The sequence below is a fragment of the Aptenodytes patagonicus genome, chromosome 6, assembly GCF_965638725.1.
Source record: "Aptenodytes patagonicus chromosome 6, bAptPat1.pri.cur, whole genome shotgun sequence".
Lineage (NCBI taxonomy): Eukaryota > Metazoa > Chordata > Aves > Sphenisciformes > Spheniscidae > Aptenodytes > Aptenodytes patagonicus.
The window spans coordinates 35,144,741-35,155,317 of record NC_134954.1 but is presented as its reverse complement, the minus strand read 5'-3'; the positions used below and the strand labels follow the sequence as shown (position 1 = coordinate 35,155,317).

Genomic DNA, 10,577 nt, shown 5'->3' with positions numbered 1-10,577 from the left:
TTTTCTGATCTCTACAGTGGATTATTTTGTCTTTTCTGATCTCTACAGTGGATTATTTCCAAGTGGCTGGATTAGGCAGGACAGGGTGGAGAGAATTCTACTTTTTGGGTCCAGATTAAGACAATAGTGCAAAATAAAAATGGTGCATTGGTTAATGGCTTGCCTGTTGGCTGCGCTAACCCCAGCCCTGGCCCATCTGCCTGCTTTCTGTGCCGTTGCTTCCCATGGAGTGTTGGTGTAGGGAGTCTTCCCTGTTTTTTTCTTAGCTTATACTTTAAAAATTGGGTTTTGGACTCTTCCACTGTTCTTCTACTCCTTACACGTCTTTTCTGTCATGCTGTTTTGATTGTAGCTGGTACATACCATGCTGTGAGGTTCTCTCCGGAATCTGTTAGCCTGTTCTTTACCTGCATCTTCTAAAGCGTTGGCTAAAACAGAGACTGGTAATAAGCATCTGGCAGCTCCTGGTCTCATGTATTCCTGCTTATCATTTACCCTTTGTTTGCTGTCCTTGGGGCACTGTTTAATCTACTGATGGAAGTTAATAGGTACTAATCTTCCAGGTGAGATTTCTGCATGAGATGCTAGTAAATGTCTAACTAAGGGGATATCTATCTAGGACCTCTCTGCTGTGTTACTTGTGCTGAGCAACTTGCAATCTTCTAGGTACACAACATCTCACAGCATCCATAGAGGGATGCTTTTGCCTCCTGCTGTGCCTGTGGTAAGGTTAAAGGACGTACAGGGGTCATTCAGAATTGGGGAAAGGCACCTAAGTGTCCCATGTCCCAAGCAAAGTGTCCTTGACTACCCTGCCTCCCTTGTCTGACTAATGGCTGATAAAAAACCACTGGTCTAGTTCCAGGTGAGAGGTGACCTCATAGGAATGCCCTTTGGGGTGGCTTGTCACCTGGGCTGCAGCGACAATTTCACTAGCCTGAAGCCTTCCCCTTGAAGGAAATCGGCAGTGCGTGAAGCCTGGCACTTGACTGGCTCCTGTTTCGGGCACAGAGCCACAGATGTCCTTCTGGAAGGAGTATGCAGGTCTGGAAGCAACGGCTCCAACCGCTGCTCTGTGAGGTCAGGTCAGGAGCTGCTGTTTCTAAGCTGCTGAGAGATGCCCTAAAGGGGGGATCCAGTCCCTGCTGGTAGCAAGTCCCTGCTGACAATTGGTCTTAAGAGCTGTGAGCCTTCCCCCAGTGCAGCAGGCCAGATGAGTGGTTCTCTGTAAGAAAGGGCTGTGTTGGTCCGTAACGGTTCCTTATGAGGTATGCTGATCTCCTGCTAGTTGAATGAATTACTTCTCCCTTTGATATTTACAATGATTAAAAGCAAACCGCGTAGCTCTGCTTAGTATCTGTTTCCCATAGGAAAGGGCATGTCTCTTCTCATGGGGGGGGATAGGTCTGCTCCCCTCAGTTGATGCTTTTTGAAGAGCAGGCTGCTGACAGGCTGTTTTGCACTGTCACCATATGGCGCCTTGCCCCTGGCAGGTCCGGTGCTGGCAGAACAAGAACAGCTCCCAAAATCGTGGAAGTAAACGAAGGGCAGGGAGGAATTATTCTCAGTCTTTGCTGTCAGCAGCAGCGGATTTTTCTTCTTTTTTTTTTCCTTCAGCCACTCCGTTCCTTGCTGGAATAGAGTCCTGACTCTGGTTATTCCTGTGCTCTAACCGAAGCTCTGCATTAGCTTGAGAAGACAACCCATGTGGAGATGCGCCTCCACTTCTGGAGAAGAACAGCCAAGGGCTTAAATGCCACTGGGCTTGCGGTAGCTGTGAGCACCCTGTTTGGGAGTCCAGGGCGTCTGAAAGCTCCCTGCTAACAGGGGCAGATGCTCCCTTCATCCCCACCTGGGCAGCTGCCCCTGCTGTGAAGGTAACGTGGGTTGGACAACGTTAGTTGATCTTAGCGCTCAAGTGGACCATGGATATAAATCGAGCCTGTGTTTAAGGTCCAGCAGCTGTTCTGTTGCCATTTTATGCACTACGGCCTGGGTGAAGCATGGGAACCTTCAAAAACCTTGGCTCCTTTTGTCACTGATTGTTTCTAGAAGGAAAGACTTGTGGCTGATACTTTGGACCTCACAACTTTCTACTGCCTCTGTGCTGCGCTCTGCTAATGCTTTTCAAATGTAACTGAAAATAAAAGCTTTAGCTGAATGATGAAATACCCAGCATTACACTAGTAAATGTTAAACAGAAATTGTCAGCAATGTACACACTCATGTTTTAAGGCATGGACAAACCTCGACAGAGAGCTTAGGCAAATGCATTGTTTAAATAATTTTATCCTGTAATGCTTACTGCGGGGAGGGGGGGTTGTTGCTGTTACACATAATGTGACATTAGAGAGAGGAGCTTAGGTGGACTATGACTCCCATTCAGCTGGGCAATTCCTGTGTGTCCGTGAAGTGAATTACTTAGTGGCAAAGTGACTAAGGAGGGATCTTTGCAATTGGTCTCTGGTCCAAAATATATAACCCTCACTGGGGAAGGACAAATTAATAGAAATCTAGTTTAAAAGGGAAGTATTTTTCTGCATGTCTGTCTGCCATTTTTAGTTCTTATGTATTTTAGATACTCGTTTGGCTCTTGAACATTGGTGGGATAGAACTGATTTCTGCTGCAATCATTTTACTATTTGCAAATGTTTTGGTTGCTCTATAGATAGCAATCTGTGAAAACAACTGCCATGTGTGTTTCTCATGTCAAGAAGCCAAATTCTATTTTCATGCTATGCTTTATTCAATCCAGAGAAATCCATTGACTTCAGTAATACAGTGCTTTTGTTAGCTAAGAGAGGAATGCGGCCTGAGGAATCATGACAGAACCTTTCATGTTCTGTATTTGCAAATGCTGTACAGGTTTTTGCAGCATTGGCAGCGCAAGCTAAAGGGACCTGTTGCTAGCTTTGTTCATCATAATCAAGACAGGCTTTGTTTCAAAAAAGGTTTTGAGGATAATTTCATTCACCTCCCTCCCCACCCCACAAGGCAGAAGCACAGTAGACTTGAAAGCAGTCTTTGCCTGTAACACGCAGGCATAGACCCAGGTGCTGTCTGTCCCCCTCTGTCTTTTGAGGCATTCTGCAGAGGTAGCGGAAGCATTTCTATGACATTGTTGCAGCAGTGCCTGAGGGCATGCTCACTAGTACCTAAACAACCTCAGTTCTGGATTTTGTTATTTGAATTTACCATGTTGCAAATGGAGATGGAATAGCTGAGAGTTGGAAGAAGGGTGTGATAGCCCCTCTATAAACCCTTTAGGTGGCCACAGGGTAAGTTATCCTCCATTGCAGAGGGCTGCACTGTGGTCTTCCCCAGGGGCAAGGCATAGGGCAGGGTCTCAGAGACCCAGCATCCATTTGGAGTTGTGGGGGAGTCACTGGGTCCAAGTACAGTTAAGCTTTGAACACATCCAACTTCAAGGGCGTGGATGGCCTCGCTAATTTTGGCAACTCAGACACTGACAGCTTATTTGATTCCTGGCATTTAAGTGTCAGGCTGGATTGAGGACCATCTCTTTACCTCAGTTAATGTCCAAAGCAGGGAGTATTTTCCTTTCCCTCCCCCTTTTCTCTCCTCCACCTCTTCCCACAAAGCCAGCCTCTGCCTCCTGCAGCATGGCATACATACTCAGAGTGTCTCTGTGCTCTACTGGGGCAGGGAGTGCAGCTGGAAGTCTTTAATTAACAAACTGCTCTACAAAGATTCTCTTGAGGTTTACTTCAGGCTTCATTGGGGTGTTTGTTCCATCTTGTTTCAAGGCAGTATTACTCCAGCTCAGAAAAATAATCTTCATCCTAGATTCCATGGTAGCAAAGAGAATCACTTAAACTACATGTCTCGTTTGTAAATCTTTTTATTAAAAGAGTTGTTTTTTCTTTTCCACAGTAGTAAAGCTTTGGCACTTACAGTATAAAAATAATCACTGATCATAATTACACCAAATTCCTCTTTGTCAACTGCATACTAAGTGTCTTCAATACATTTTATTCCCATATAAAAACACTTGAAGGTCAGGGGAACAAAACTGATAAATAACAGTATGAGATATAAAGATACAGCTAGAAAAATACTAGGATCATTGAGAAAGAATTAGGACTGTGCATATTTTAAATATCACAGTGATTGGATTTGCTGTTCCTATCTTATTGCTGGCTGCACGCTTATGTGAAAGCAGAAGTGTTTGGTGGACTTTCCTATCGCTAAACTTCAGTCGTGTTGTACTCAAATGTTCTTTGCATAGCATGGGAACCTTGAATTTCTACACCCTCCCACCCCCTTAATATTTTGATCCCCCATCAATTTGTGATTTAGCATCTCCCCCCTTTTTTTCTTTAAATTTGAAAATACTGACTGGTATTCAACACTTTGAGCAAAAACAAGACAATCGCTATCAGTCATGAGAAAAGTCTGAAACACTCCAAGAGTGGCGCTTGGAGAAGCTGTGAGTTGAGCTTAAGCTGGGAAAATGGCTCCAGAGCAGAGGGCCATTCTCATAAGATGCGCTTTTGCTAGCATCACTCCAGTTTGGATGGTAATCGTGGCAGATAGGTATTTATACTTTGGTTTGTCTGTTGCCATTGACGCAAGAAGTCTTGCTGGATGTTACTTTCCCCGTGGATGTTGTGTGTCTGCCTGTACATCTAGGGGCATGAAACACTCAATTGGGCAGTTGACGTTCTGTCAGGAGGGAAGGAAATCAGTTAGCACTCTGTCCTGTAAGGACGGACACTTCTGTGGCATGGTTTGGGCTGAGAATTGTTGCCAGCCCATGTAGACGTTTAGCTTTCTCAGCACAAAGTACACACCTGGTTTACAGCAGCAAGTGAAGACTAAGAAATCACTACATGCACTACCGCCTCAGCCAGAGCATGCAGGCGCATCCCAGCACCAGAAAACGAGAAGTCCCACTGACGTGAGTGTGGCACTGAACACTCTGTGTGGAAGTGTGAGCTCAAGCATACGTTCTGTGCTGCACAGAGGGATGGTTTGCTGGATCAGTGGCTATCATGCACTTCTGACCAAGCAGAAAGCTACATGCTGCTCTTATTCCTCGAGCTCTATACAGACCCCACATATCTGCGCCGTAGACCAGACTCACAGTAAAGAAGGGCAGAGAAGGAAAGTGTACTCACAGTGTTTGTGGCCTGGTGGTATCTCTGTGTAAATTGTGTGTAGGTATGGCCAGCAGAACCTTCAGGGGCCACCTCCACGCTGGGTCTGCGGCAGTTGTCACAACGCCAGCCCTAGAGAAACAGAACGTGTGTGCACCGGTCAGACCGCACTGATGCGGCTAACCGAGGAGGTGCCAGTATTCATGCATGTGGGTACATCTCCACCAACACCACTGAGGTTGCTCCCATTTTATACCACGCAGGCCCCGACTACCAAGTCCCTGCAAGTATTTATGCTCTCCTACTAATTATTTTTCTTCTTATATGGGCCTATTTTGGCCAGGCATTAGACACCACCTGACCTGAAACCCAGCAGACTTAGGACTGCACCCCAGCACAGCCTCCTCTCCTCATTCCCTGTGTTCAGCATGCCAAGTCCCTCCTGCTTACCTGCTGTCCTCCATAACAAGTGCAGGAGCAGATGGCCCCAAAGTACTCCTTCTGCCACTGCTCTCCAACTTGGTACATTTTCCCATCATCGTAGCATGTGGTCTCATCTGTGGAGGAACAGGCAGAGCTCAGTTGCATGGCCTGTGCTTGGCTTTAAGCATTCTCAGAGCAGCTTGGTGATCAGAACAGGAGCCTCTGGCCAGCACGCTCTTCCTGTTTGACCGGAGGCTCACTGACTGGCAGGGGGAACATCAGTCATTTTTATAGCTCTCCAGACGCTTTAGAACATGAGGGTATTTGCCTGACAAGAGCAATGCAGTTTAATTCATAGTGTGAAGTCTAGAGCATCTTCAGGGGACAGGCCCTGCAGAAAAGTCCTGTGTTACTGATTAGGGTAATCTACACTACTTAGTGCAGTGACACGTCCCTCTTGTGTGGCTCCAGGGCCAAAGGCAGAGAGATGCTGTGTGTGCTGTGACCTTAGCTAACAAAAGAGGGTTTTCTTCTTTTTAAGCTTGGGAATGTGAGTTTTATGCCTTCAGCTCTTGCGAGAACAGATTCAACCTGTCACTGAATCAGACATACTGATACTCTGCCTGCCCCCATCGCAGGACCTTAATGGGAACAGCCCTGAGATGCTGAAACTGCCTGAATGGGAGCTCAATTAAATTAACATCAGAAGAAGACTTACGAGGTTCACACTTGAACTCTCCTTTTCCATTTCCAAGGCAGGTGCAGCTCATCATCTGGCCATTCTCCCCCTGCCGGTCCCACTTCTCCCCAATCTTGTAGTTTACACCACTATCGTGGCACCACTCTGGAGAAGGCAGAGGAACAAGAGAAGCAGGAGTTATCCCACATGCTGCAGTGATGCAGTGGGAGGAGAACAGCTTGGTGTTGTCTTGGGAACCAACAGAGGGGCAGCAGAAAGAATCTTTTCAGCTCATGTAAGTCCCAAGGAAGAAATGGGTTCAGCTCCTGCAGCTTTTAACTGATGAGGACCATTACAGCTCTGGGAAACGGCTAGAGGCTCTTAGGAATAGAGCAAGTAGGATGTGACAAAGATTGGGGGGGGAGGGAGGAGGGTTGGCTAATAGGAGGAGTGGTGAAATTAAAGGGAATTAAATAGACATGGGGCAGAAAGGGAGAGAAAAATATCTTAAATGCTCTTTTTTGAGCAAATACCCAGTAAAACTGTATCACAGAGACTGCAAAACACAATGGGTAAGCCATGTGTATCAAATGATGAAATATAAATACTAATCCCATAAAATAAGTGTCTTCCTTGCAGTCATTCCTCTGAGTCTATGCAAATTGCAGAAATACCCTCTTTGCTTAGCTTACTCCGCAATTTAAAAGCACAATTATATTCGATTATCCAAAGCATTGGATATGTGTTGTGTTAAACCACTCAATCACAGACTTTTGTTCCATTCCCTTACATGAAGTTTGAATCTCTTCCATGTAAACCACAGTCCTGCAAAGAATAAAACTTAGTGCCCCGCAGAGGTGTTGCCTGCTCGACAGAGCTTCAAAGAGCAGCTGAGAAAATTAGAAAACTTGTTCCGTAAGATGCTTTGCAAAGGCTGTTTGTAATGCAGAACAGACTCGGTAGTTGCTGTAATACCACTGAAATCCACACAAGTTCTGTCTGGCCCACTGCAACGATGTGTATAATTAGGAGATGAAGATTCAACCATAATTTAATATTCAAAGCTGTCTTCTTAAATGGCTACTCAGATACTATCATCTAGGCGTCTCACCTATCTCACTTTTAGACATTAGCCAGACGTGCCTGGCAAGGGTAGGGAAAATAAACCAAACATTTAACTTCAGTGAAAACGTCATTATGTAGCAATACAATATTGATTGTTGCTGATGCAGTGAATGGCAGTACTAGATAAGCTGCACAGCTCAGAAGTAACCAAAGTTTTCCATCACTTCTAATGATGCAAAACACTGATTTGATTTAAAAACTTAAGAGCCTGCATTCATTTGCATCATGTTTGGATCAGGTTGGTTCTGTCAAACATGCCATTAGCGCTCAGGGAGCTTGGAGACAGGGATGGTCAAAAGCAAGCTACTCACTAGAAGAATCGCATCTGAAATGACCACTGCCAAAGCCTAAACACTGGCACCAGAGTTTAAAGCCAGTTTCAGATAACCGCTCCCATTCCTCGCCAATGGAATAGAAGGAGCCAGTGTAAGTATCAAAGCAGGTATCGTCAGCTGGCTGGTTTAGTCCTTCAGACACTGGAACGAAAGAAAAAAAGAACAGGCATCACACACAGCAATAGGAACCACTGAAAGACAGAACGATTTTCACTGAACACGTGCTTTTTTTTTTCTTCTTACAATATCCTGGCAGTAACGGAGCTACCCCATGGGCATATACTTGATGGGTCTGTCAGCAGTCCAGACTCCCTGTGATTTATTTTCCATTTGCATGTGTCAGAGCAGTTGAATGATAAAAAAAACTGACACGAAGGCTATTTTCATTTTGATTTGCCAAGCTTCAAGCAAGCGTGAGTTTTTGCATTTGCTGCTGGAGAGCAACAACTTGACTTAGCCTGTTTTTAAGAGAAACGTGCTGTGAGATGCTGGAGAACAGCAAGAAGTTGGTAGCTGTACGTGCACTTTTTTGGGGCACTTCAGACTCTAGCTCATGGCAGGAGAATGGGAGGAGACCAGACCATGCTGTTGGACAGATGGATTTCCACCTTAGGTGTATGCCTTGATTGGAAGGTGGGTGTTTTACAACCACCGGTTCAGTGTGTGATGACCAGGGTCAAGAGTTACCGCTCTCGGTTCAGCCTTTGACAGACGTAAGGCAATTGGGGTGCTGGAAGGGGAGAAACAGCCTTATTTCCCAGGGAGGTGGGGGCAGTAGGGGGCTGCATGGAGAGGCTTAATGGGTGGACGACGTAAATCCTTAACTCTTAATTTCCTCTTCTACCATCCTGTCCTCCTCTTCTTTTTGACCTCAAAAATACACACAGGAGGAGATGGAGGGAGAGAGAGTTGTCGACCAGACCCCTGTGCTGGTAAAAGCAAAGCCCAGGTCCCACAGGGGGTGTGTGGGCTCTGGGCTTTCCAGCTGTGGCAAGTGCTGTCTCTCACCACAAGTACTTGTGGTTGGTCACATGGCTTCTAAGTGCTGCCTGTTTGTGCTTAATTAGCATCTCTGCAGGCAGCCTGCCCTGCTGCCAGACCTTCAGGATGGTCTAGTGGTGTGGCTGAATAACCAACACAGAAGCACTGGCAAATGACTGACAGAGCAGTTAAGCTGGCTACTAGCACCTTCCCATAAGGTTGATGTGTTACTGTGACAGCAGATCTTTGCTGCTGGGCAGGAGTCTGTGACACCAGCGTGATCCCTGACTTCTTTTGAGAGAGGCAAATACCGGATCTCTTGCTCTCTCTTGGGCACTGACTCTAGAAGAGTGTATGGAGCCTCAAACAACATTCTTCATGATTAGACAACAGATCAGAATAGCTCTAGTCACACCATCAGTGTGTCAGTTATGCAAAACACGTGGACTTCACAAATCACTTATCCCAGTGCCCTGCTATGAACTCTCCATGTCTGGAGAAGTTTCCTTTCTGAACTATTCTCAAGTCTGGGCACGAGGTAGGTTGTCTTGAGTACAGGAAATGAGGCAGGAACAGCACAGCTTCACCTAGACTCCATAAAGCTTTTACTTACCAGTATTGCCAACTGTGACCACCTCCTCCAGCACCTTTTGTCTCCGGTGATCTTTCAGGGCTTCCACTATGATGTTGTAGGTGGCCCCTCTTGTAAGGCCAGTGAGCGTAGCACTGGAGGAAGTTCCAGGAACCCTGAACTGCAACAAGAGGCAATGCCAAATCACCAGAAGAGTGATTACTCTTTAGGTGTCACCCCACTCATAGGAAAGACAGGGTGTTTAGGTCGACTTCTATGCTCTATACCATAATGGAGCCAGCCCATTCCCCTTAGACATTCTGAGAACTTCAAACAATACCAAGTTAAACTTGACTACTCTGGACTATGGTTCATGAGGGATATGTTACTACTGCCATTTCAGGGAAACAGAAACCAAGGGAGACAAAGGAGAAGGGCTAAGGGAGTCTTTGGCTTGGAGAAGCAGCACCTCAGTCTTTGAAACTCCCAGTCGTCCCTTTTACTGCCCCCTTCCCTGGTGAAATGTTGATACCGACAGCATTTCAAGGGCTTTCTGTTTTAGCAGTTTTATCCTGTAGCCTTCTCCATGAAGGAGAGGAGGGAGGCATTTATCCTGCTCTCAGCTACATGTTAATAAGACCCTTTAAGCCAACTCCAACTGTCACCCCCTTGACAAAATAAAGGACTGGACTCCCAAGAGACATCTGCTGCCACAGGTGAGGCTAACACCGTTCCTGTGCTAAGACAGTTCACTTACCTGCAGAGTATCTTCATCCTGGCTGACTGGCTGACATGAGATGATGTATTCAGAGCTCTCCAGCAATGGCCTCCAAGAGATGGTTGTCTGAGAAAGAGCTTCTTGACCTGTGGAGTCGTTGCGCCTGGGCCCACGGGAGTGCGGGTATGAAGGTTCAACTATGATAGGCACTTGGTACCCAGGGATTTCAATCGCTTCATCTACATTTGGTGGTTGCCGTCTTGACCCCGGCCTAAGGGGAGTTGCTGTAGTAGGTACAGGCCGTCTGTAGCCGTGCTCCTCAAAGAAGACTTGTTGACCCTGGTGTCCTATTGTCTGCGGGTGCCCAGAGGTGCCTGGAAGTTGGATACCATTTCCATTGTCATACCTATTGTTTGTGAGGTAAGGGGTCCCCTCGTCAATGGAAGGTACGTCGAGAATGTCGGGTTGGTTGGGGTGCGGTCTGGTAATCAACGTGGGAAGCTCATCTAGCCAAAGAAAGGTTAGAAGCCATAAAGCAAAGCATGGCAAATTAACAATGGTAAATTAAACAGCTAGAGTGGATGCTGTACACGCTCCCAGCATCAAAGATTAGCAATCATCCCAA

At 46.2% G+C, this 10,577-nt stretch overlaps 1 protein-coding gene across 6 annotated transcripts in view; it reads right to left on the bottom strand.

The window, feature by feature from the left end:
* Window positions 1-2,722: 2,722 nt before the first annotated feature.
* Window positions 2,723-10,577, bottom strand: part of FN1 (fibronectin 1) — a 56,055-nt gene continuing 48,200 nt past the window's right edge. For 4 of the 6 annotated variants that reach the window (XM_076342095.1, XM_076342098.1, XM_076342099.1 and 1 more), the window contains 7 exons: window positions 9,992-10,458; window positions 9,277-9,415; window positions 7,659-7,823; window positions 6,262-6,387; window positions 5,571-5,677; window positions 5,142-5,252; window positions 3,847-4,686 (listed from right to left, as the gene is read on the bottom strand). In XM_076342095.1, the coding sequence (XP_076198210.1) occupies window positions 4,612-4,686; window positions 5,142-5,252; window positions 5,571-5,677; window positions 6,262-6,387; window positions 7,659-7,823; window positions 9,277-9,415; window positions 9,992-10,458 (1,190 nt within the window). In that variant the 3' untranslated portion in view covers window positions 3,847-4,611. Of the gene's footprint in view, window positions 3,804-3,846; window positions 4,687-5,141; window positions 5,253-5,570; window positions 5,678-6,261; window positions 6,388-7,658; window positions 7,824-9,276; window positions 9,416-9,991; window positions 10,459-10,577 lie in introns of those variants that run through there. The other 2 variants (XM_076342096.1, XM_076342097.1) reach the window with 2 other exon arrangements.